Below are 27,857 nucleotides of genomic sequence, written 5' to 3' on the forward strand. Positions count from 1 at the left end.
CTCAAAGTGAATCTGAGAAGTTACCTAGTTCAAATCATCTATGGAAGTCTTAGCAACACATCATCTAAACTGCTCCTTAAACTCCTCAAATGGAGGTTTTCCAGGTCTGCTAAGCATTTTATTGTTAGATTTAAATATACTTAATAAATGTAAGTCTTATCAATGACTAAACTGAATCACCATAGAGTCGTGAAAGGGGTGATTTAGGTCAGGTCACTTCAAGAATTACCACCAAAGTGTTTGAGTGAAATAGTTCAATATGAATTTGTGGGAATGCAGCTTCACAAGATTTGATGGCAAGGTTCACTCCATTACTTATTACATGGAGTAAATGCACAGAGATAAATCAAGTTGAAATGAGTCAGAATGGAGTTGGAGATAGTTTATGAAGATCAAAGGCGTAAGAGGATAAAGTCGATCCTCCTGTTGAGTCATGAGGTTTGGAATAGACCCCCTTACTTTCTAAACTCTCACAGTTTAGGTGTGGCCATATCCAATCTTAGGCGCAGACTTAGTCAATGGTTTATGTCTAATGGGAGAGAAATATAGAGTAAATAATAAGGGAGACCCTTCTGCTGAGTCACAAGGTTCAGAATAGACCCCCTCCTTTCTAAACTCTCAGAGTTTAGGTGCAGCTAGATCTATTTCTAGTCTCAGACTCGGACAACAGATTAGATCTAAAGGGGGGAGACAGAGACAGAGAGTTTGTTCACAATTCAAGATTACTCATAAGATTTTAGCAGCAAATCAATACAATTTGTTTTAAATCACAAAATTTACGCAATTAACCTAATTCAAGTTTGCAATGTATATTACAGCAAAGGTATACCTATTGAAAGTTCCTCTCGAGTTCAGTGAAATACTCACATCTAATGCCTTTGCATTCCTCAGTGGGTGAAGGGTTGAGCCTTGAGGAGCAGGGGTATCACCCCAGACCCCATCATCAACCTTCCATGACAGTCAATGTATCACAGATTTAGTGGTTTGTGAACTCTGAGTGGCATTCCGTTCAAACGGAGATGCTGGTCACAGCTCGCTGCAGTCCAGGAGAGCTCAAAAGGATCTCACTTTAGGACCACTGCTTATAAGGTGGTGAGATGATCAGCAAATTTCCATCCTGACTGCAACCTGAGTTGGCAATTTTCTCAAAAATTCCAGGAACAATGTATCATTAGGTTACCACTCAGGCTATGATTCAGCAGGAGCATTCTGGAGTTGTCAGGGAATAACTGTTTCCATTCTTCTTCCCTGTTTTGATCAGTCAACAGGAGTTTCAGTACGGACAGTGCCATTCTCTGCCTTAGCTGAGTAAGAGATGCTGGTACAGTTAAGGGGTGCATAACTGCCCGACTCATTACTCAAGGTGCTGAGGATTAGTCAATACTCCTGGGTTCATAGCATAGTCCAGAGAAGGGGGAAAAGTGCATCACCACACATGGCTGTAGCTTAAATTCTGTACCAGAAAATGCTTATTTTCTTAGCAAGGACTCTTCATATACTTGAAGACCTTTACAATCTCCATCCAAGCCTTCCATGTAAACTAACCAAGTTTATTCAATCTTTCCACAGCAGTTACATTTTCTAGATCTCCAGTTTCCTTCCTCAGGTGCTCTTCTGCAGTTCCATGGGAAGTCAACAGGACCACAATGGCAACCTGTTACAAACTGTCAACGAATATTTGTCATATAACAAAAATACATCAAAAATTACTGTGGAAATAATATCTGGTCCAGCTGTTTCTTGCCCATAAGGGACAGATTTAAAAGCCTGCATAGAGGAGTATGTGAAGCACATCATCAACATTAATTTTTAACTTCCTTTTACAAATTCACTTTGTTGGCAAGTATTTAATTAGCTTCTAGGAAGTAAAGGAGAGTTGGGATGCAGGAAGCATGGTTTTGGGTGACTTTCCATTTCAAGGAGTTCACATTTTGCCTGTTCCAGCTGTTGGCACTAGCAGGTATTTGTCAGGAATCGCAGGCTGTCCTCAGTACTGTACAGGACTCTCAGTACCCCCAGGGTATGAAGGGGTGGAAACAACCTAGACATAAACAGAATCCACAAATCCAAGTTATCTGATGACTGAAAATTATGTCCCTTCAGATTTTCAGAACACCAGAGTACCTGTGGTGACAATGTCATGCTATTCTCTTGAGTCAATGCACTTCTGTAAAAAATAAAAATGTGTTTCAGCTATTACTTAAGGTCCTAATATTTGGAATCCAAAGCATTCTGAATTCATACATACATTAATCACTTTGATTTTGCTGCGTGAGTTATGAAGGTACACTCATCTATGGATAAGTTACCCTTTATCTTTGGCTGAGAGCTCTGTATAACAAATTATGCTAAAACTAATATTTTTTCTTAAAATATATCTACTTTTTCAACATCTGACTTTATGGCTGTCACACTTCTTTTCTAGTGAGTGATTATCTGACCTTTTTGTAGAGTTTTTCTTTTATCATAAGTAGTTTTTATGGTCACTTTTATGATTAAAACATATTCTTATCATGACATTCAAGCAAATCATTGTAATTTTGTAGCACAAGTGCCCAACATCTAAATGAACCGCAGGACAGCAAAATATGTATTTTTACGCATGGCCTGTGCAAAGCATCCCACTCATTTCCCAGGCTGTGGCCATTTTCCTTCTTGCTGCTGGTGGAAGGACAAGGAATGGAGCCCCATGATCCACTCCTGCCAGATAACAGAATTTTTGAGATGCAGCTGCCCCAGGGTTTGCAGCAAGGATCTTCGCAAGAGATCTGACACTAGCTCAGCCCTGGCCTATTCTTTCAGTGTCAGTTGTTATTCAGCCACCAGCCAGATTTGATGCAAAGCATAGTGCCAGTATCTTACAGAAAAGCCTTTCTTAAAACCTGATACTGCTAGTTTGCTCTCTTTGGTCCCCTAGGAGATATGGGCAGGCAAATCCTCATGTCTGCTTGGGTCAGGTGCTCTCACTCCTTACAGCTTTAATCCTTTTTGTCTTCTTAGCTTTCTGAAAAAGGTCAAAACAACCTGTATTGACCCCAGGCATTCAAACTTTCAAAATCTCATTAGCTGTATTGTTTCAGCACTTGGAGATTTTCATTAATTACCTTTCCATGCCTCTAAGGTCACCAAGAAGTGTCCTTTGGGTTGCCCACAGCTTCAGTAGCTGACAAATCATCAAAGAAATGCTTAGAAAACTAATACCATAGCATAATCCCAGCTTCCATACCACAAGTAATGTCTCAGTACAGCAGTTTTCAAATGTTGCATTATTCCAGCACACTGGGACTACCACCACATTTTCAGTTTCAGAAAAAAAAGCTTCTTATGACAATTGATTTAGGTTAATATTTTATATTTTTAATTTCATGATTCCTCATCAGTGCCTGACTTTCAGCTACACAGCACCTTTGAAAGTCAGTCCCTGTTTCTTGCACTAGAACATTTCTTTGTATCTAGATGTGTTTTTACAGCTGCAGCAGTGATGTGAGATGGCAGGTCTACTCAGGAAACTCAGAACATCCACACTGGACAATGGGAAGAGCAGCTGTTCTGTGGCTACCCACAACCCTTCACCAATTTGATAACCACATGACAGTGGAGGACAGAGTGAAATGTCTACAGACTTACTGGCCAGAGTTTTGATGACTACTCTCCCTAAAAACCATTTCTCTGATATTGCCTATATGATCACCTTGAACAAGTCATCTGAAATTTTCATCATGTACCATGCATTGCGCATCTCTACACACTGCTATATGTGATCAAAATGAAAATGAACACTGAATCTTCCAGGGATTGTGCCCCCGTATCACACTCAAGTCAACGGGTTTTATTATTTTGAAGAAGTTTTAAAACATCACCTCTTTTTTATGCACAAACACGGCTGGGAAAAATAGATACGTATGGACTTAAACTGCTAAGCAGGGCACACCAAGTATTTATGCAAACAGCAGTGGGCAACCGCATGTAAATGGCCTTTTGTCAACAGAGGTGTTTGGGAGGAACTGTTTATTGCTGGTGAGGTTTGCTTTGATTTTCTGGGAGAAGCTCAAGTCCAGAGGTGGAACATGACAGTACGAAGTAGAAGTTGTGAGCCTAGTATTAAGGAGGACTTAACACACTCAGTTAGTAGACTTAACTTGATGCAGTGGTAGCTGGTAACAAAAAGAATTAAATGGAAGTCAGGATAATAATTTCCTAAACCCATGGATCATGTTACAAGAGCACATCTAACTACACCTTAACTGAAGCTGGTAGCTGCCACCAGCTCGGAAGAAACATTATCCACTAACCCAAGAAGGGGTTTACAAGTCAGGATTTACAAACATTCTTTCTCGCTTTGCTACAAACTCATTTTACAGTTTCATTCAAATTATAGTTTGCAGCACTTTAGGTTTTCTAAGTATCGTTACCAAAGTAGATCTGGTGCTTCACAGAGGAACATTCACGCTTCGTTCAATGAAGTTGATAGAATATTTGACTATCTTCCAAAGACAAATACTATATAAGAGCCAGAATTCAATAATTGTGGTAGAAGGTTTTATTCATGCAAGAGAAAGGATAGAAACTAATGTATTTCTAGGAAGAGAGCAGTCAAATCAAATCAAAACACTAAGAATTAAGAAAGGACTGCTGCCTCATCAGGTCAGTCCCAGGATCTTCAGTAATATATATGGCAGGCAGAGGTTATTTCAAGTCATACGGAGAGACCTGGACTGGCTGGCAGGTGTAATGAACTCTCAGTAACCTGGTTACCTTAGGCTGAGGCTGCTGTGCCCATTGCATCACCGTGGTGCAGTCCAGACAGGCCCACTAGAATAACCTGAAATAGTGCAAAAACTAGTGTCAAACTGAAGGTTAATGAAAAACTGACATCTCTCTTGAATCCCTCAACCAGAAAGAGGAAAACTAATATATGGTGGCTACAGTAATGAAAACACATATGCAGTCATCCTCAAAAAAAGAGCAGTTCAGATGTAGGCAGTAATGACTGGAGGACAATGTTTTGAGCAGACCCAGCAGCAGCCAAAGGTGTAACAGTACATAGATTATTTGCATGACCACTCATCTCATCCTCAGGGCTGTGGAAAACCTCAGGTGTACACACTGAATTCTAGTGTCTTCATGCACTTAGAGCTAAAATTCTTCACAAATGACACCACCCTGTTTGAGTTTTGAAAAGAGATTGGAGGTGTGTATGCCAAATGTATGGACATTTGCAAAAAATGAATTTACACATCGTAATATGTGGCTAAATACACACCTATTCTCCTAAATAAGTGTTTGTATACTCACATTGGAACATTGACCCCCAACAGGCTGCAATCTGCTGTTTTCATACCTGTGTAACCCTAGGAAGTGGCATCCCTTATAAGCCACAGCAGTTTCTTAGTGTTACTCTTCATTATTCTCTTGTCATATTATGTAGGGTTAAAATATATGAAGACATCTTCCACCTTCAGAAGTCAAAGGCAGCAGTAAAAAACAAAACCTGAATGTAATTACAAGCAATGTAAAACATTATTGCAAGTTTTCTCATAGAAATTGATTATGTCTGGAGGTGGATTATCAAATCATTTGGCCTTGAATCTGTAAGTGGTTAATTGCAGTCGTTAAGGAAATGTGTATAAAAACTAAAGTAAATACTGAATGTTTTGTCCTCTGATATGCTCTTAACCATTGGCAATCAGAGCTTTAAGGTCTTCCTGAAAAACTCTTTGCACTTAGGCCATGTGGCTTAATAGACACCTTCAGAAAATTATTCACAGCAGTTCAAAGATTTTTTTTCCTGAGTGGTAGCTACTAATATATCCATCACTGCCAATGATAGCTCAGATTAATTTTCCCAGAGGCATTACTTCTTGACTATCAGATTGGATTTTAGTCTTCCTTTTCCTCAGCCAGTCATTTGTAACTGCAGTCGCCTCATGGGCTTACAGATGAAAATCTCCCTTTTGTTTATACGTCTGCAAATATTAGTGACCAGGAGCCTACAAGCACAAAGCTCTTTCAAGCAGAAAGAGCTTTTTAAATAAGAAGTTTCTACAAAACATGTTACCTATGCAGGTAAAACAGATGTTAGAAACAGTACAAATTGCAAGTTGTAGTTCCTAGGCAGCAGTACACAGAACTTGACTTTTTAATCATTTGCCTGTGGGCTAAAAAATGAGAGCGATAAATTATACAATTTGAAAAGAACATTGTGGTTTTGCTGTTTTTCAGGAACATGAAACTTTTTTTGAGATTTTCAGTTCAGTGTGCGTGAGAAATCATGTGCCATTGGCTGACTCATTATTTTGTAGCTACTTTGAAAAAGTGTTCCCTGGTAGGAGGAAAATACTTAAGAAGCTGGATTAACATCAGAACTTTTAGGACTATAGAAATGTTTTCCAGGCTTTTGAGAAAAGTTGTTTTCAGATAGCATCTTTATTTTACTAATGAAAGAAGATTTTTGAGAGATTCTAAATTCTGTTACATATGGTTTCAAAAAAGATAAACCTAAAACCAAGACATTATTGACTATTAAATGCTGGGAGTAATGAACAAGTCAGTTTTGATCCCTTTTGACACATAACTTAGATAAGAAGAAACCTCTGTACACACTTTTTATCAGGTAGCAGTATGAGCTGGATTTCCTGATCACTAAAGGAGAACAGATATGTATCACCATCTGTAAACAGTCTCTTACTAATAATTTCACAGTGAGCAACATTTTTTTTAAACTTTTCCACATTACCTTCATTGAGATGAACCAGTATTTTCATAAACCCATGCATTTATATCATTACCACTGACAAAAAAACATTGAAAAACATTTATATTAAGCTAGGAACAAAAGTTTTGCCATAAAAAATGAAAGTTATGGTCTGAATTTCCCAGGATCTTATTAAATACTAGGAGGTAACTGGAAAAACAACAGAAAAGTGAAAGGATAAAAATTATAAACAATATCTGCTATAGAGATACAAATCAAAGCAGAAAGATTTTTTTTGCAGGAAAATACAAACACCAAGGTGGAGTAAAGTACCTCTATACATAATCAGAAAGATGGAGAGGAAAAACAGATGACAAATAAATACAAAATAGGTGAAGAAAAAAGAAGCAGCTTTGGCCAGACACAGGCACACCTATGGCCACACTGCCCTCCAAGAAGGGGCCGATTGCCATCACACTCCCACCACATTTGAGCAAACCTTTGCACTTGGGAGTCTGTGGAAACTGCCACTTGATGCTATTCCCACCTGGCAGATACCCAAAAGATTTTCACTTCCAGTCCAGGAAATCAGCAACCAGATGCTCCTGTACAGCCTTCTGCCATCCTCTACAGTCATCTGTATAGTGTGCAAATGTGGGACTGATGTCAAGCCAGCAAGCCAACGCCTTAGTCTTCTGCACAGACCTACACCTGTTAGGGTGGACGCACAGTTATCTCAGGGCATCAGCCTGTGCCCTGGCTCCAAAATGTGAAGATCAACTCACTGATTTTGCAGCGTGCCTGGTTTCACAGATTCCAAGGAGGATGATGGTGAAGGAAAGCGTGTGTTCTTCTGGAAAAAGGTATCAGCATCTGGCCCTCCAGGTGCTGCAGGAGCCAGATTTTTAATATCTGCCCAAACCATTGAAGAGCTACTTGACAAAGTAGTGCTACTAAAATAAATGGTGTGGAATTGATTAACTGGTCACCAAAGAGAGTGAGTGAAAGTTCACGAAATCATACAGAGCACTGGCCCTATCTGACAGGCACTATAGGCAAAATTGAAATAAGGTATTTCCACTCACCTTAAGGACTTTTCACATCACATCTTCAGCACTCTAGAGAAACCCTTATTGCAAATTATTGCATTCCAACTGTGGGATAGGAGCTTGCGTGTTTACGCATGCCTGGATGCTAAGAAATGTGGAGTCTTGAAATCAGCCAAAAAATGCTTAACTAATGCCCTCCATGGAGTAGCCAAGGTGCTACAGTTTAAAGCTAATATACCTGTATACTGGAATATTTTATTGTAGTTATATTGCATCACCACATTGCAAAACTCTTAGTATGATTTAATGAGTACAATTTTTTCAAACAGTGTTTTGTTGAAAGTTTGCTTACCCAGTCTTTTGAAATACCAGCTACAGAGTGTACTAGCTGTTTTGGAACACTCACATGAAAGGAGAGTGGAAGAATATCAAAACACACAAACTTCTTAGCTTTATACAGGCAATGAATGGCATTGTGTTGTAGGTCAAAACAGCATCCTACACATCCTGATTCCAGCTGGGACAGGGTTAATGTTCTTCTTAGCAGCTGGTGCAGTGCTGGGTTTTGGATTTGGTGTGAGAACAATGTTGATAAGACACTGATGTTTTTAGTTGTTGCTGGGTAATGTTTATACTAAATCAAGGACTTTTAAGTTTAAGTTTAGGACTTAAAATTTAGCTTAGCGAGAGGGCTGGAGGGGCACAAAAAACCGGGAGGGGACACAGCCAGGACAGCTGACCTGAACTGACCAAAGGGATATTCCATACCATGGGACGTCATGCAGGGTATATAAACTGGGGGGCTGGCTGGGGCGGGCCGATCGCTGCTCGGGGACTGGCTGGGCATCGGTCAGTGGGTGGTGAGTGGTTGTATTGTGCATCACTTGGTTTCTTTCCTCCCTTCCCTTTGGATTGCATTCCTCTCTTCCTCTCTCTTTTCATTATAATTTTGTTATTATTATTATTGCCTTTTCATTTTTCTTTGATTAAAATTATTAAGTTGCTCTTATCTCAACCCTCGAGTTTTACATTCCATTCCAATTCTTCTCCCATCTCTCTGGGTGAGTGTGAGTGAGCAAGCAGCTGCTTGGTACTTAATTATCAGCTAGAGTTAAACCACAACACTGCAAAACTCTGAGAGATCTATAAAACAGAGCTGAAGAGGTTATCTAGGTTATTTCTTCACCCTAAGGATCAACTGTCTTTTCTGACAGATATCCCAACCTGTTCTTAAAGGCAACCTGACAGATTCCAGCATTTCTCCTGGCAATCTACTTTAGCGCTTCACTGCTTTGTTAAAAGAATATTCCTCATCCTGAAGTCAAATCCTCAATTTAGTATTCCCCATCTTAGAAGAACAAGAGATGTAGAAAAGAATTTAAGTTCCTCTTTGTAGCTACTTTTTGCAGTTTTGAAATGGTGACCTGTGGGAACATGAAAAAAATGAAGATTGTAAGAAAGGAGAAATATTAATTTTCATGTCTTTATCTGGTCAGTCTTACATCTGCCTGATTCTACAGTTTACATATATATATGTCTTTTTAATTTTTTTGTCATTCATATTCTTACTAAATTCAACACTCATACAAGCCACAGCTCTGCAGCGGAGGCTGTGCCCGTACACTATGGGATGGTATTACTGCATATATCTTAGGGGTAATGCATTAGTTTATATACATCATAATGTGCTGTTTGCTTTGCCACAACACCATGACTCATGTTCAGCTTCTGAGCCACTGTAACCAAGGGCCTTCTCCGCAGTACTTCTGCATAGCCATCACTCTCCATTCTGCGTCTGTACATGACTATCCCTAGTTATGTTTGCATCTCTTTGTTAAATTGAATTCTGGTTTCCTCTAAATCATTCCTTTAATTTGGAAAAAAATTAAAAAAAACTCTAATCCTATCCTTCAACAAGTCTGAAATCCTTAGGAACTCTAGATTTAGTAAACTCCTAAGTTTATGCAGCGCTCCTCCGAAGATAACCCTTTGCAGTCCTTCCAGATCTTAGTCTCGTATTTTGAGCAGTCCTTCTTCAAAAATGTCTAGGAAGGAGAAAAAAATCCCAAACTGATGATGTTGCATGTGTGTATAATATGACATATATATATATACCAAATTAAATAATCAGGCATGCTAGAATGATATTTATTGATCCCGTTCTGACAACTAATCTAAAACCAGAGCTATGTAGACAAAGACATATTTTGTTCCACCACCAAACTGCATATAAAGAAAAGTCTTTCCTGATATTTTCCAGTCAGAAGGATAGTCTCTTGAAGTCAATGAGAAAATGGTTATTTTCAAGCAGTTTATGTGCTGCTGCAGTAGCTGTTCTAAAGTACAAGAAAAGAAAAACTTCCATAATAAAAACATGTAATGGATGTTTTTTCATTCATATGATGATTGATCTCATGTTGTAAAAGTAATCTTTCAGTCACCTCTCATTCAATTTAAGAGCAATTCTTTTCTTTAGATGCCAAGAGGGGGGTGAGTACAGAGGATGACCTCACTTTCAAATGGGGCAAAAAAAGAGAAAAGCTAATTATTAGCACTGGACAAAGCACCATCTACTGATTGTCAAATTCTACATGAAAATGTCTTTTTTTTTGATTGAAAAGTATTCAAAGGACAGATGGGCAAGGGCTTTTTTAACATTTAAAATGGTCTCTTAGGTGTTTAGAAGCAATGATACATAGATGTTTGTCAGCAAATGGCCTAAGGCAGATGTCAGCAAGAAGGTAAAGAAGCTTGACAGTTACAGACGACCAAGTATTATTGCAAACACTTTCAGAAATAAACAAAATATTTTCTTAGACACACAAGACATGTACAGAAAGCAAATGATGCACTGTATTTTTTTACAATTTAGGCATGTGCCTTCCTTAACAGTGAGGGATGAATAAATTCTTCCTGGATCCCACTTCTGTTCTTTCTACAGTTCTACAGACAATCCACATTTGTGTTATTCCTCCACAACCCTTTTTTCTGGTATACCGATAACATTAGTAGAAGAAGCACTGAGCTGAAACATTTGCTTCTCAAGCTGTAAGTAGAGGAGCCCCGCATTCAGCATGGTCCTGCTTGTGAATGGAGTACACTCCAGAACAGATAATAATGTCTCAAAAATTGACTCCAGAAATATCCTAACCATGGTTAATTTGAAGCTACTACTCACAATTTCTCTTTAGTACAGTCTAGCTCATCCAAAGGCTGGTCAATAACAACAGCAGGATGGCCTGTTCAAATGGATGACTTCAATGTGTTAAGGACAACTGGGCCTGAAAGAAGCCTAAAGACTGAAATATCTTGATATTTCTAGTTAATGCATGAGCAGTGATAAATGCAACTTATGTGTGAATGTCATTCCTGTTCTCTCTCTGTTGAAGAGGACAAAAATCCTTCTTTTAGAAAAAAAGTCTGTCTTTGCACTCCTTCAGTATCATCAGGACTTCTGGTGAGAGCAGTGGTCATGGTCAGGGCTGGTGTTCATGCACCACATGCTTGCAGGCTGCAGTGAGGAATACACCTCAGATCAGATCTTTCCAGCAGGGATATCTAGGAGAGTCACGAGGATCACTGAAGTCCAATGCTTCTTGAACTTCCCATAAGTATCCCAAAAAACTACTACCTTCAAGCTTAACTGAAAGTTACTGTAGCAGCAATATTAATTCTGGGAACACTTAGCAATCTTTCCAGCCCTTTGGCTACACTTAAGACTGTCACACTGCAAGTGAGAAACTTGCCTGTTTAGAAAAATAGTAAAAAGTAATCACAGAGGGGATAAAAAAAGGAATATTCATGAGGCACAATGAAAGTTGTTATTCATTTATTGAGATGTTATTTGCCCCTTATTAAAGCTCTTTATTTACATACTCAAGAAAAGTATACAGATGGTGCCACACGGTCATGAAAATATTTCAGTATTTTCAAGGGTTGCATGAAAGACAAAACAAAGCAGCTGTAACTTTAAATCCTGGTAATTTAAAAGATGTTGCTCTGTCATTATTATAACTCATAAAAAATGTATTGTTTCCATAACAACCACCTCATCACATGTGAGACTGCCTGAAAAACTCAAGCTTTCTTTAACCAGTCAGATGCATGGGCCAAACCTGAAAATAATTCACCGATATATTCATGACACTTTCTGTCTTTCTTGTAAAATGAACTTTAATGCACATAATTCCTTTTCAGCAATCATTATCTTAAAAATCTATAATCAAAAGAGTCTAATGGATTCTCTTTTTCCTCCTAGCATTAGAAAATGTCTGGGAATGACCACATTTCTTCAGATAGAATAGGGTAGATGAATGCATTCAATGTACGTTCTCTTCACTGCTGTTATTTTCCTGAAGCTCCACCGTGTACCATTTGAATAACACTCAACATAAATCCCAGATGGTGGCAGGAATTGCAAATGATCTAGTGTGGTAGCCCCTGCATGTATGCAAGGGTTCATTGAAAAGAATTGCATTTTAATGGAAATAGAAGGTATGCCACCTGGCTCCATGTGGTTAAAAAGCCTACAGTAATGCAGCCGCATTTCCCAGTCCTAGGGGCTTGAGACAGATGGCTGAGCACAGGTCCTGCTACTGAGGTTGTATAGTCTAAGCAGAAAGACATAGTACAGCTGTTCACAAGGAAGGATGGGCAGCATGTCTCTGTACCCTATGGCAGGCTACACTACGCACTGTCGCAGGACACAGGTGCCTGGTGACGCAGGGAGCGGTGCAATCATACGGCTCTTGGCTGCCCAGAAGTCATCTCTGCAGCAGTGGCCACTTCATTCCTGCCCCAGACCTCCACAGAAAATGGTTTCCTCAGACTGTGACACTGAAGCCACCAGCCTGAAGCATCCAGCAGAGAGATTGACTCCTGAAGTCCCATTCCCAGGTAGCCTAATCACCAAGTTAATAGGTATCTGGGGATATCAGTTGAGTTTAGAACAAAAATTTCAGCTTTGATGAAGTGGAGGTTTAAGTTACGCCCTCCAAATTTTAGTTTTCACAAACTAAATTTTTGCATTTTCCAGCAAACTTTTGTTTTCTGGGATTTTGGTCTGCCAGCTGTCCTCTGCAACACAAACGATGTTTAATGTGCTCCATTTGATAATAAATGTAATATCTCCCTTCTTCCCATATGGGTATTCTCTTCAAGTTTTGCTCGTTTTCAGTCTTAAGTCCTCTTAAGTGACATTCAACAAATAACTACATTTTTCTCTACCATATTTCCCTCTATTTAAATATGGTTAAATATGATTTTCCATTTTGGAAACATGCTTTGAGTTTTACAGGTCAGAGTGTTTGCCTCAAATCCCATAGTTATGTTGCTTTCCATGCTGCTTCCACTTTGTGTTTCCTGAATGACTTTGTGCTCACACACTCACCAGCAGTAAGTGCCCAAACTAGCTTTGTAAAGTGGAAGGAGTGTTGTGCACTATTCATTATACAGTTCAGGCTTCAGCAGATATCCCTTTTCATACATTTATTATGAAGATGGAACAGCCCAGAAATACGTTTCTCCTTCAACTAAAACCCTATTCTATTCTGCTACTATATCTTTGTTTTCGTACCCACAGACTATGCAAAATTGACCTCTATAAAGGGGGAGAAAACAGAAAACCAGTACAGAGAATTTATATGGTTCAGAGGAATATATATATGATGTCAGAGGACGGCAGATTAGAGAAATCACAGGTCTGATTCGTTCTGGCAATTCCTGTATTTCCTCTGTTATTCTACAGAAATGCACAGGCAATCGGTAAAACACCAGCCCTTGGCGTACAGCTGCCTCGCTGATACCTTCCTCCCGCAGGGGAGGCGGGGAATACAAATGACTTGGGGAAAGTTTTATGGAAAAGATGAAAAGAAAAAAAACCGAAGATAGGACAAAACCATGAGTGAATTCAACGCACAGGTTCAGGGAATAGATAAGGACAGTGTAAGGAAGAAGGATGCAAAAGATCATTTCTCTCACGAGTCACTGCTAGAAAACACATGCTGAGTCACAGGCACTATAAGCAGTAATTTTAGGAGAGATGATTATTAGCTAGTTGAACTGCTATGTGAAAGGTCCCTCAAAACATTAATTTGCTTTTGGAAGTATTTTAGGTCTTTCAAGAAATATACAAAAAAGTCTTCCCTAAAACCTACCTCTCTGTCCAGTGAGTTCTGAATTGCAAAGAATTAACTGTTTATTTTCCTCATATTCATATTCAAAGTTTATATGTTAAAGTCAGTACTAATAAGAGGAAAAATAATGGTGCTCAACTCCCACTCCCAAATGAATCCCTCCTAGAATTTTTTCATGTTAAATGTTGAGATTCTTATGCAACTGTATTTCAAATTCACACACAGACACACTGTGCTTACATATTTAACTGTGCTTTCTATCTTACAGACTGAATCACTAGCTGAAATGTCCCTTCTGGCCACATTTAAAATCTTGATTATAATCCTTGATGAAACAGAGAAGTGATCAATCCTTGCATTTAATCAGAATAAATTAAACTAATGAGCTTTCCTAGCAGATTTATTACTTTTTTATGGATGAAGTTCCCCTAGCTGATCATATACAAGCCAAAAAAAAAAAAAAATTCTTATATAAGGGGTGGGGGCCATAATGTTTCACTTGAAAATAGTAGGTTCCTGTTATGGGCCTAAGAAAAACTAAGTTTGTACATTGTCTTCACACTTGTATGAGGACCAGATAGGAAGGGTCAAAAGCAAAGTTCAGAGCTGAGACTCAGCAAAGAGGTAGAGAGATGCAGGTTAGTGCCAGGGATGGTTTTGGCTAATAGCAGTCCTGCCCAGCACTATGAAATAGGCTTTAGTTCTTTGCCATTACATTCCCATAATGCCAGAGGCTGTTTCGGTATCACTGTAGAATACACACCCAAAAAAAGTTAAATTGCATGTACATATTTAGGACTAGACATGTAAAATGGTAATATTTTCCACTTAAAGCAACTGTTGGACCAAGTTTCCTTTTTCACCAGGAGAAACAGCTTCGGGTGGAGTTCGATCTTGCCAACACAGAGCTGTTTCTCTGTGACAGGGGGACAAAGCCTGGCTCCTGAGCTGCAAGAGGAATCAGGTGGGAGAGATTTTCTCCTTGAGCTCCCAGCATCTCTCAAGCTCTGTCTGAGCAAAAAGTATTCCCTCTCTTCACGTCTGGCTCAGGGCTGTACCAATGTTTGTGAAGGGTCTGACTGGAGTGTCCTGTGCTGTTTCTCTTTTTTCCCTACCTCTACAACCCGAGCAATGTCACCTCCACATGTAATGGTAATGCCCAAGCAGATTCACAAATGTCTGCAGTTTGGGCAATGTTTTCAGTTTAGTTTAATCTTCTCTGTAACAATACCAGAAGGATCTTCGTGGTTGGGGCAATGACTTTTTTTCATTCCACACTTACCACACCACCTGAGACACTTTTCAATTGTTGTCAGTGTCCTGGATTCCTGAACTGCAGATGCAAAGACATAAAACTGTGGGTTTCTGGGTAAATTGCAAAATGTGCAGAAAGATACCAATATTTGTCTTCTGAAGTTCTGGAAAAAGCACAAAGATCCTGAAGAATGATTTTCAATAAAGTTCAGAGTTGGTCGACAGCAGAACAGGAGAAGGCATTTCCCTGTGTGAGGTGAGACAGTCTGAGAGCTGTGACCACACATGAACTTTGATGGGCAGCAGTTAGCAACAGGACCACAGATGGTGTAGCCATAAAGTTAAAGAAAGTTCAAGGCATGAAAGAACACAGAAACCTCTAGATCTGAGAAATATTAGTTTTCCCTTGCAATCCTTTCTCCTTTTCTTTCAATCCTGACAATCAGATAAAGTGTGGGAAGCCAGCTGTCTGGAAGGGGAAGGCAATCAATCACTGCTCTGCGGCCCTCAAAAGGGGGGCTCAGTTGCTGCTTAAGGACAATCACTGGTCTGAGCCAATTCCTGCAGACTTTGTATACACCACATGTTTGCTTCTTTATCCTACTTTGATAGGAAAGTATTTTCAAATGGAATTCTACAACTTTGTTTTCAGACTTCTTTCTGGTGTGCTTTTCACAAAACAGAAGAAAAGCGCTTAATGTTTCTACTTCTGAAATTTTGGTCATTCATACTCAGTCACTTTAGAACAAATAATGCCGGTTCAAGGACATGGGTAAACTTTGTAGACATGCCTCTCACAGAGCCTTTGAGTGGCAGGCACCTTGCTAAAAGAAGTGAGTAATGTTGTCTTCTATTGCAGACAGAAGTTGTTCCAGACACTGTCCTCCGGCAGCAAACTCAGGCATAAAAAGTCTTCTGGTCCAGTGGAGCCCTCACAAGCCTGATCAATAAATCAACTGGTTATTGCCTGGCAGGGCACTAGCTCTGTAATTATTTTCTTCTGACTTTCTTCACACCTTATGAAATAATAGGTGAGTAAAATCTTCCACCCAAAAAATCAAACTGAGACACAGAGATACATAGCCAAAGTGATAGTAAGAAAGCTGGGCAGCTGCTTCATTACAGAGTAACAGGCTACTAACATTTGACTGACATTCTCACAACAAAAAACAAACAATCTCTGGCTATTAACATTCATTCTTCTTCCTCTTGTATACCTCTTTCAGAAGTGATAATCCTCTGATAATTGCTGATGGATTCTCCCTAAGAAAGAGATGGGGCTCCAAGCACGCTGTGCAAAGGCAAGCCCAATAGAAACAGAATTGGTATCAAATTCCACGGCGTTCTTACTTTCCTTTTGTCTATGTTTGCTCCTTCTGGGTGACTACAGTTTCAGTGTAGCATACATGGAGAATTTCATTAAGGAGGACCAATGGAAGCAAACCTTCCCCTGCCCAGCACATGTACTCTGATTTCAGTTCAGTTTCAGTTTCAGCTCACGTGATTTCTGCAGGAAGCAGTTATACAGAAAACCAAGTCTTGGTTGTTCTTCATTCTTAAACTTTGATTACATCTGGTAAATATTGTGCCCTTAAGTCATTTAATAATTCCACTTTTCCACTTTGAAATAATATCGCTGCTGTATGAAAGGTTACCTGAAGGGCCAATTCTAATTACTGAATACATTCTGCATAAAAATATTTAGAATTATTCCCAAACGTTTACCAACCACAGATTCAATAATATTCTTTTAGAAGGATAGTGTAATTGCCGTATGCCCATCTAACTTTATTTATCTTTCAGATTTAAATGCTAGGCTGCTCCAGTTGTGGATTTCTGGATTTTTTGGAAACAGGTTAATTAATTTTGGAAACAGGTTAAACTAAGTGCTGGTTGAGAGGACAGTATTAATCAATATATTGCCGTTTTCAAGACATTTAAGACTTGAACCCCCCATTAAATCCAAATCTATCCTCACAAGACTCTGATTATGGAAATGTATGCATATATTTCAGTGATATTAGTTACACATCCACATCTACATTGGACAGACAAATAAAAATATACTGCTGAGATTTAAAACATGGAGTTGTTTGGCACATGAGAAGGTAAATGCAGCACCTCAGTCTACCACCTATTACAACAGAATTTTGTGACTATACAGTTATAATTGTTCTATAGCAAATAGATACTTTCCAAATACAGTCATGGAATAGAAACAGATAAAATTCAGAAGTTACTTGTAACTTTTCATGATAAAACCCTCTGACTTTTACATTGATTAGAGTCCCTGATTAAGCAAATATTCATTTGGAGTCACTAGATTATATCCTCCATCATTGTACATGCTGTTAATTTATGTAATAAAAAGTATAGCAAGCACAGAATTATCTGTCAAGAGTATTTGCAAAAATAAGGCACTCAATTTCAACAATTTTGTTAGTTATATTATAAAAAATTGTCCTGTTACCATACCTATAATAAATCATAATCTTTGCAAGGATTTAAAAAAAAATGACATAACAGTCATGTGAATAAATAACTCTTAAGGTATCTAAATGGCAGATTAATATCTAAGGTAAGCAAAGCCTTCTGGATCCTTCCCGTACAAACTACAGTCATATAGTAAAGACAGTGCAAAGTTCAGTAAAGCCAGCTCAAAGGCTTCTGTGAGCTTCAGGAAAGATTGATCAGACCATGACAAAAGCGCTTCAGTCAAATATAGATAGAGCTCACATTCATTCAATATTGGTACATCACTGGTTTAAAAGAGAAAGAGGTTTTCTGTCTTCTAAAAAAGAACACCTGTGTTGAAAGTGTGATGTAAAAACCCTTACAAGTAGACAAATTAAAATGGATTTTCACCAGGCTATTGGGTCACACACCTGTAACCCAAGCCCCTTGGTTCCCATCAGATTTACAGTGTCTATTCCAAACCATGAGGCACTTTCCTGTTTAAATTGCTAGGGCTTTACATTTAGCACAGCAATAATATGGGTGGTTTAGGGGAATGATATTTTCTCCGCAGAAAAGGAGATCTGCTACGGCTCGAACCTCCTGGCTAACAAAAAAAAAGTAACCTTGGCTGACAGCGGGCATGCACTATTTCAAAGTGAAAGGCAAATATTTGACAAGGTCATAATAGACTCAGATAGAACTCTCCAAACCCATACCACGTGCAGCCTTAACGTCAGCAGGACTCTGTTGTAGTGAATATATCTATCCATTTCTTCAGGCCTCATGTCTATGGTGGGCCTGAGGTAGGGGTGCTGGTCTTAAGCTGAGATCTCAGCTGGGGCTGAAGTCTGATTTACAACCAAGAGTGAACATTCGCACACCCACCAGCTGTCTGTGACAAAGATAAGGGGGGCTCTAACACAGATGCAAGCACAGAATCTGACACTTCAACCTTACTTTTGTTGCCATTTCTTAACAAAAGAGACTATATGTGAGGACAGCACGCTACTTTCTGCTGACCTTAGCTGTACCAGTGCAATGGAAGATTCAGTCCCTCTCTGTTAACATGTTGTTAGACTGCACGGCCCTTGGTCTGTCTGGTTGTTGGCCTTAAAATGTGCTATTGGAAAATACTTCATTTGTTTCCCATGTTGTCTATGATGACCTCACCAGCCGAGGCAGATTTAAGTTTTATTTAAAAGAAATTAAGAGAAGCAAAACAAAACAAACAAAAAAAAAAAAACACATAAGAGGGAAATGCCTACATTTTCTGCCTCTGAAGTGAAATTCTTTATAAAGTGATTAGATGTTGTTGAGCTTCCTAGTCAAAGAACAGACTTTCCCTGAGGAATCCCTAGTGCCAATTCTGAGCACAGAAAAAGATGCTATGGGGAAGAAGAAAGTTCTCTAAATAAATCTTAGCAGAAGCCTCAAATGACCAAAACACAACTTGAAATGGTCATAGCCACTTCTTCCTCAACATAACTTCTCATACAGTCCCTGTCCAAAGTAATGGGCAGAGAAGAAGGGTCCTCAGCTACCAGGAACTTCTTGGTGGAAAGCCCTTCTGGTTTTACAGGCATGAGAGAAGCCCAAACTTGGGCCTTATAAGGCCAAATATCATTTGAAAACTGCACTCCAAAGTCTTCACCGCTTTAAGACTTCACCCAGGGAAATCAAAAGTAAATGGGGAATAAGGGTGAATGGTGCACTTCACTGCCTGGGCAGTTTTGGACAAGATTCCAACACTCCTACATATACTTGAGGGTGCTGCTGGCACCAAAATCTTCTTGTTTTATTCTGATGTTGCTTTGCACCTAGCAAAGTGAACATTCAGCTTCAGGACAAATATTATCTGCCTTGAGAGGTTCTTTGTCTTCCAAACAAAGCTTTAGCTTTTTTTTTTTCTGAAGAATTTCAGCTTGATGGATATTGGCAGTGGAAAGCGTGTTAAATAATGCATGAAGAGAGGGATGGACACAAGAAGTGTCAGTTTTCCTTTTTATACCCTTTTCCCCTGCAGCCTTTGAAACATATTTTATGCAGTTGCTTTATTATTCATACAAATATATAAAGGCTAACCCTGCCATTAGGCTCTGATGAATATACTGTGCAAATTCATATGCAAAGCAGATGTAACCCTCAGGTCATTGGCACATGCCCAGCTGCAAAAGAGGTACCACCATGTCATGCAGCATTTTGTTGTTTCGGGCAATCCTCCTGTATTAAAGTCAGGAATTCAACTAAATGGAACAAAGGCTGTATATTTTACATTCCTTTACACCCAAAGTACATGCACAGATCAGCATCCTATCTCTGACCTTGTGGGATTTTTTGCTGTCTCCAGAGTAAATATAGCTGCTGTTGCTATTGTTCCTTCTCTTCAAAAATATCCACAGTTCTGTCAATGATTTGAAAGCAGTGGTATAGTAAGGTATTACCTCAAAAAACAGATTCCATACGTACAATAAATGCTCTTTATTTCAAACACACATACATTTGTGTTTCTTGCTCAGAGCTACATTATGACTAAAACAAACAGATGATCACTTTCAGGAAATATTCTTTCTAGTCTTGGCATCATGTATTTTCAGAAAGAAAATACCTTAGTTTACTAAGAACCTGCCATAACATTAGTGTCAATATGGAACTGTAGTATTTTAAAGTATTTGCTCCAGCACAATCCAAAGTGAATTGAAATCATTGGGAAGACTTTTACTGTGTTTCCTGACCCTAGTCCTTTAATCTCCTCCAGCAATCAGTCTATCGCGTATTGATACACCCACCTAAATAAAGTTGAAATACTTGTGTAACAGAGAACAATTAGTTGAGAAAAGCAAGAACAAAAAAATACTTTCAAAGAGCAGTTTCTACTAAAAATTTTATATTAATATTTTACCACTAGGCTAAAACACCAGAGAAAACAGCATATTATAACCCTGAATGGTGACATAAGAAATCCATTAAAATCCTAATTAAAGTGCATTCTGCATAACAGCAAGTCTTGGCAGTGCAAGTCATCTACCAAACACTATGAAATGCATTGGAGATTTGGAAAGAGCATGTGCAATTCTTTTAAAAAAAAGATATAATATAGCTTAAGAGACAAGGAAGTTTAATAGCATTTGACTTGCCCAGCATTTGAAGTTTGCCTGAAATTACACATTCATCATATAATCTGGTACCTACAAATGTTGTTATTATTTATCCTACCCAAAGCTATCAGGCTATCAAGCTTGGGGTCCCAGTAAACTGGTACTGTACAGACATAGACAAACACAGCTTTTGCCAGAAGGGCTTAACACTTGTATCTTTGATCCAACAAATGCTCTCCACCATAATCTCTTTGGCATTAATAATTTATTATACTTAATGAGACTTCTAACATGCAGAAAATTAGACAAGTCATTATGTCTTCAAAGGATCATTTCCTGCCAGGCGAAAGTAAGAAAGCAGCAGATACAAGGTAGAGGAATGATCGTTCTGGCTTAGACAAAGAACTCGCTAATTCTTTTTTTAAGGTGTGAATTAATCATCTCCAGTTACCTCTTACAAAACTATTGTTACTTAGTTTTTACATATAACTCTATGTCTCATCTTCTTCTCAAGTGTTGCACATCTGTCGATTAGCATTAATGTGATTCAAGGCTTTGCTAAGGTCTGTTTGCTTGATCGGCTTTTTAAAAGCTTAAAGTAGTTAATTTTGTCTCAGGTTTCTCCTTGGTACCAAGCCTAACTTCAAATCAGTAAAATTACTCTTCTCTCTCTTAAAACATCCTTCATTCATCTCTTTGCCAGCAGCAATTCTATTTCTTTTACATAAATATTTGTATTTCTTGACACCATGACAGCCAGTTCCCACAGCCGTAAAAACATGGTCCTTCTCATCTTCCACTGCTTCTTCCCTCCCTTCTGATCTCATGTGCACCAGACAGAACTAGACTCAAAGGATCTTCACCAAAAGAGACTAGCCCCAAGTCTTTCCTGGGTAAGGCTACCTGGTTCAGATTAAAACCTCAGATTCAAACATACTCAGAAAGTTGCTCTTGCTTGAGCCAGCTCATCTCGGTAACACAGATTCAGAAAAGGAAGTTGTTCTTGTCATGTAAGAAGGGTTATTTCATCCTTGTGAAGAAATTTTAAGAACAAGTTTGAAATATCCTACCAGAGTCAACACCTGTTCCTAAACCTTGAGCTTCTGTGAATATGAGCACAAACACAAATTTTCTTCCGGCTCCAAAAGCAGATGCTCCTAAAGGTTGGCAAAGCAGCAAGCACGGGCGCTGCGGAGCACTCTCTCGGCTTCACATCTCTCTTCCTCTGAAAAACAGTGAATTGGAGACATTCAAACTGAGATGCAAAAGCTTCCAGAACATCTCTGAAAGCAGCAAATTACCCTTGCAGGAGAGATCTGAAAAACATATCGGCAAAGGATGCTGCAGGTGCTAACTTTAATGGTTTCTGCATCCATCTGCACAGAGGCTAAATCAGCCTGTGCACTTGTGTTGTCTGGGTCACTTTAGAGTGAAGCATACTTAATAAACCAGATGAAAGCAAGCCATGAGAAAAACAGGAAGATGCTAAACCAGGGCTGAGGTCAGCAAAGTACAGATGCTGATGTAAGAAGGTAGGCCAGTTTCAGAAATAATAGGATATGGATTTACACTGGGAATACCGAGATGGTAGGAATAAATAATGTAGATGGGTAATAAGACTAAAGCGCCTGGATCTTAGACTTTTAGCTCTTTCTTATCTCCAGAAGAGATTAATTTTCACGGTCTGATCTGCTTTCCGCTTTTTCATTCAATTGTCACAGATCCAGCTCTCACTTCTTTAAGCTGTGGGACCAGTCTCTGGAAGGAGAAAAGTGGGAGATGAAAATAGCCTTTACCCACTGTAGAGACTAAATATTGGCTCAGAACTGGTCACTGTTTCCTTAAGGGACTTTGGAGGAAGAGACTGCAGCAAAGATGCAAGATTCATCTGGTTTGTTTCAGCATCTTACGCTGCTCCAAGGCAGCACAATTTATAGCATGTGCAGAACTAAGGGAAGACCTGCTGAATCACCAACTTTTGCCATATTTTGTGACCAGGATGACATCAGTGTTACATCTTTCCTTTTTTTTCTTCTTCTTTTCTTTGGGGGGTGGGGATTTAGCATCTGGGATGTTCTGCTTCTGTTATGATTTTTTTAACTACTGCATTTTCAATGTACCAGAAAGAATGCAAGCGTTAATGCTTCTTGTGTTTTCTTCTGCATTCACCTTGTCTCATTCAAATTTATCTTAATAATTATACATTACTCTGGAGCAGAAAAACGTGTCCTTGTTTCTGTCATAAATATTGCACTTAGTATGCAAAGTTGGTTTTAATCTTCAAATTGGTCTGTATATATATATAGATAGTGCCTTACAGCATTGTTTTTGCAGCCTTAATGGGGAAAATGTACGCACTGGGTCAAAGTAATTGGATTTCATCTGAGAAGCAGCATTTGAATGAAATCAATAAAGATTCTGTCATCTAATATTTTAAGTTTGGTACAATGAGTATACTGCAGGTCAGTGTAAATTCATTAAAAAGATCAATGTGATGGAATTTGTCTTGGGTGCCTTGAAATATCCTAGGGTGACTTGAAAGGAAGTTGCCAAGGAAACAAGAGATGCATCTCGGAGAAACATTTAGGTGTTTTAAGTTGATGGTTGAATTCTACTGAGTTTATAAGATAATACAATATAGGAAGTTGTCATGGAAACAAAATTCAACAACTGGTTAATGAATCACCAAGCTGGGCAATTACTGCAGGTGGCTGTATCAAACCAGCTTGGGCTAGAACATCCTTAAAAAACGCAAACTCTCCACAGGTTTTTGATTGCTGTTTTTTAGCCCGGATAAAAAGAGCAAATGGTGCTCAGGCACCAAAATGGCAGATGCAGTAGCAAAACTATTAACAGATAGATTTCTTTATAGCTGGGTTAATTTTGGATATTATAAATCATAACTTCTTAACTAGCATCTAGAAGATCTGCAAAATTAATAAACCTGCTTTGGATTTCAAATATACTTCTCTTTTATTATTGTCCATACTAAATGAAGCATTTTAATTACCAATACTTTCAAAACTCAGTTTGTGTCTTGATTGGTGTCCTTTCTCTGCCAAAGGCTTTTTGTTTGCAGTGGTGTTTTGGTTTTGCTTTTTTTCCTGGGTTTTATTCCCACATCTACTTTTCTTCAGTAATAAATCCTTGCTGAAGTTATTTTAATTTCTGTAACAGAACATAACAATCATCTTCCAGGATCATGCAGGCATCAATGTTTTCCTTCCTTTATTATTCTGTTTCAACTTGTCAATTTCCTTTCTTATTAGATATCATCACTTCTTAGTTTGTGTACAGTGCTGCAGGGTCTCAACGCTAATGTGAAAATTCTTCTAACTTTCTACTAAATTCAAAGAAATCCAAGAATATATACAGTAATATGCAATCCATATTCTTTTTTAAATGTATTAGAGGAAACCATGACTAGCACTCTCAAGGAGATAAGCTGACACAGACACTGTAACTGAAGATATAGAGGGTGTGCTTTCATTCTCTTGGATACAATCACACTACATCTAATGTATAGATAAGATACGTAAGGTAACACTTCTGCATGGAAATCCCTTTTTCAAAGCTACCCATAATTTACAATAATTTGACATCCCCAATAAAATCCCATTTTTAGCCCTCAAATAATTGTTTCTGGGAAGTTTTTTCTAGCTAACACTCATCCTAAGAACATCATGCTATTTAATTTGCTAAAAAGCTCCTGGCCATTATGTTCTAGGATCAGCCTGTCACTTGTTAAAAATAACAGCTTTTTCAGATGTTTCACAAACATTTCTGTCTCCCTTAAATAGCAAGGAATTAAGATGTCAGATACTGTGTAACAGCATTTATAGCTACCTCATCATTTTCAGTTAGAGCTAGTTATAAATTTTACATTATGTCATTTCCCCCAGCTACACACAAAAACTGTACAATTTGAAGTGTACATGTGCTTGCACAGGAATGGTGGTAAAGTAAGCTTGTGCTGTTCACTTGGCCAGTAGAAATGTCATACGCCTTTAATGAGGTTTAGCTTTTTCCTGAACTTAAAAAACCTTCACCTTGACCCTTTCATTCCTTCCTCACCACTGTACCTCAAGGGTGACATAGGCTGGTGCAATATCCACATGCCCTGTGGTGCTGACTGCCCTCCACCTACTGCCCCAGCTTGCTCCTCATCCAGGGCAGCATTGCCTGCAGCTGCACTGGTGGCTGACAGGAGAAAAAATAGGAAATCCAGCCCAAAAATGCAAAATTTTCTAACCCAGCAAGACCCCTCTGATTTGGTGTATTTGGACCTAAAGAAAGGCAACGTAAGATGCAGTGTTACTTTCACATTTGTCTTCACATCAGCTTCACACAGTCCAGATGATTACTTGGGCAGAAGAAATAGGAGTATATAGCTCCCACACTTTCATTAAAAGTGTGGAAATTTCAGCACTTCCCCAGACCTTTGGACGATTTCCAGGAGAATCTCAGCTTTTATATAAGTTTCTAGACTTCATGGTAATGGAGAAAAAGGTGTTTAAAAGGTTTAGAAAGAGAGGACAAAGAAACTAACTCCTGTGTAGGATTTTTTTCTATGGTTTTTTTAACATCTCTGTATTTTTGAGAGGCTTAAATCATAATACATGAATGGTTGGGACTGGTCAAGAATCAGGACTCTAAATGTGAACCATTTTTAGCAAGAATGCATGCCCTTGGAAGCCACACACAATTTCTGTCACCGTCATTCCTCCTAGCAGAAAAACTAAATAGAATGAGGATTTCACTGAGCACCAGATGCTGTCCCTGAGCTATGAAGGGTACAGTAAGATAGAAACAAGCAAAAATATTCATTGTCATTTTCAACATTGTAGCTAAGCCTACCTTGCCCTTAAATGTATTTTGCAACCTGTATGATGTTGTGATTGTACAGCTTTGTGCTAAAGATAATAAAATAACCTTGAATCGTGCTTCCTAGCAACACAATCAATTAACTGGTTACATATGGACAAATACTTGAATATATTGTATTGCATCTGGATTCTATGTTATACTTCTCTCGTATACTGCATTCAATTAACTCAAGGCTGTTGCTAGCTCCTGAGCATGCCGCAGAATAAAGTCCTTTAGAGAAAGGACATTTGTCTTTTGTGTGTCAACATAATCAAACTTTCAACTTGAATGAATCCTCTGAAAGTTTAATTTCAACACTATTAGTACTAGAAAGTCTCTTTTTAAGGCCTGTTGCAGTTTAGGGCAGCAGAGGAAGCAGATCAGACTCTGGCTTCTTGCTTATTGCCCAAGGATGGTGCAGTCAGCTGGATAATGACAAAAATGTGTCTTTTTGTTTTCCAGGTTTGCTATGAAGTCAAATGCCAGATGTTCTCTGGGTTTTTTTGGTAGAATTTATTACAAGTTATTAACTTCTTGAGATCTTAATTAAAGGGGCATGGGAATAAGAAACATTAAAGGTTTTTTTTCTTCTTTGTTTTCTCAACTTTTTGCATTAACTAAGTAACAAGAAAAAAAAAAACAACAAAAAGCTTGGTTGTAACAGCAGCATTTGCCAGCAACTGATTTTACTTGATGTTATGCAAATACAAGTTGAAGAGACATTGAAGCCCTGGGAGTCCAGGGATACACAGTTATGTTACTTTAATAATTTTCCTTCTTAAATGCTCTTATGGGTTAGCATTTACTCACGCAAGAATTACTGGCATCACTGGGGCTTCCTGCGTACTTTGTAATCACCAGTGCTATCAGATTCACTCAGGGATAACAAATTGTGCTTTACCTAACTAATACAACCAGCATTTCACATTTTGACTACTCACAAAAGGCTATCTGCATCTCTCAAAAAATATTCGTGCTGAAGTACTCACAGAAATTTAATGCAGGTACCTGTGAAATTTCCAGCAGGTCTATAAATGTAAAGGCAAAACTCTTCAAACAATTCCTTATGAATGATCTCTCCAACTGTAAATGTGAAAACAGAACCTTAAAAAAATCAAGTCCTTTTTCCATTAATGTAACTTTCAAAATGAACAGGTTTGTAAGCTTTTTAGTCTTCAAAAGCATGGCTGAACCAACTAGAGAGGCCAGAACTGTCTTCCCAGGAGAAGTCTGTTAAATAATAAATATAAAAACCAATAACTTTCAGGCACTTCAAACCAGGCACAAAATACAGACAATTCACAGTAGTTAGTCAGTATATCAGAACCAGGGATTTGAGACATTTTTTTTTCACTTGTGCAACTCAGAGCAGTTTCTCACTGAAGTGCTATTCACACAAAGCATCCAAAGCAGAGAAAAACATCTTGTGCACCGAACTTCCCATTAGGAAACACAGCTTGTGATATGGCAATTAAACAAAAAAAGAAATTAAATCTATACATAAGCCTCTCAAAGGAGGAGCAAAGGAAGGTTTTTTTCTTCTGATGTTTTGGGGAAAACCCTCCCATTGCTTACATGTTCCTTCAGAAGTTTTCAGCTCTTCTAATCTGTAGACCTCCCTGCAACTTCCCAGTACAGACTCAGGGCAAATTTAAGCCTATGGCCAAGACACCTAGCAGGGACTGAGCAAGAAAAGGTCCGTAAAAGGGTGCAGGTTAGGACAGAGCATCCAGTCAGTCCCTTGGCTAGCATAACGACGATGGTCTTGCACTGCAGGATGTGAGCATGCACACCCATGAGCTAAGTCTGTAGCAAAGTCGGTACAGTTTGGCCTTGGTGGTGCAGAGCACAGAGGTGAGGCTGTTAAATGCCAATTGTCACTTGCCAGGGGGCTGCAGCCTCCAGGGTGGACACCTCCAGCAGTGGCACCAGCTTCTCCTCTAGTTGAGAAACGAGACCACCTGGGTATCAAACCTATCTGCTGCGGGCCCTGCTGACCCCACCAGTGGCATCCTTCATCCTAGGGGGAGAATTCTCGACATCTTTCATTCCCTGTGCCGGACTGGGCACAGCAGAGCTGCATTGATGAGTTGGACATTCAGAGACTGCCTTTCAGCAGCACCTTGCCTTTAGCCTGTGCCCTTTGCTGGGCCAGCAGACATCTTTTCAGAGCTCAGATAAGCCCAGGTGAAAAGTTTAAGTGCACTGCTGACAGACAGATTTGTACTAAAACGTGGGTGGGAACCTGAGTTAAGCCGGCAGTGAAAACATGCTCTCAGTCTAGATGATCCATCACAAAAGTGGCGCA

The 27,857-nt window shown here is 38.9% G+C and overlaps 1 protein-coding gene across 3 annotated transcripts in view; it reads right to left on the reverse strand.

The window, feature by feature from the left end:
• Positions 1 to 20,051: 20,051 nt before the first annotated feature.
• The window catches only part of METTL4 (methyltransferase 4, N6-adenosine), a 37,766-nt gene continuing 29,960 nt past the window's right edge, over positions 20,052 to 27,857 (reverse strand). Inside the window, exons 8-10 of one of the 3 annotated variants that reach the window (XR_008746254.1) lie at positions 26,558 to 26,632; positions 23,700 to 23,851; positions 20,052 to 21,908 (exon numbers count right to left, since the gene is read on the reverse strand). Coding sequence is in view for 2 of the 3 variants with exons in the window: in XM_055798440.1 (XP_055654415.1) it covers positions 21,841 to 21,908; positions 26,558 to 26,632 (143 nt within the window). In the remaining variant the exon portion in view is untranslated. Of the gene's footprint in view, positions 23,852 to 26,557; positions 26,633 to 27,857 lie in introns of all 3 variants that reach the window. The other 2 variants (XM_055798440.1, XM_055798442.1) reach the window with 2 other exon arrangements.

Source organism: Falco peregrinus, chromosome 3 (assembly GCF_023634155.1).
Source record: "Falco peregrinus isolate bFalPer1 chromosome 3, bFalPer1.pri, whole genome shotgun sequence".
In the NCBI taxonomy this organism is placed as follows: Eukaryota; Metazoa; Chordata; class Aves; order Falconiformes; family Falconidae; genus Falco; species Falco peregrinus.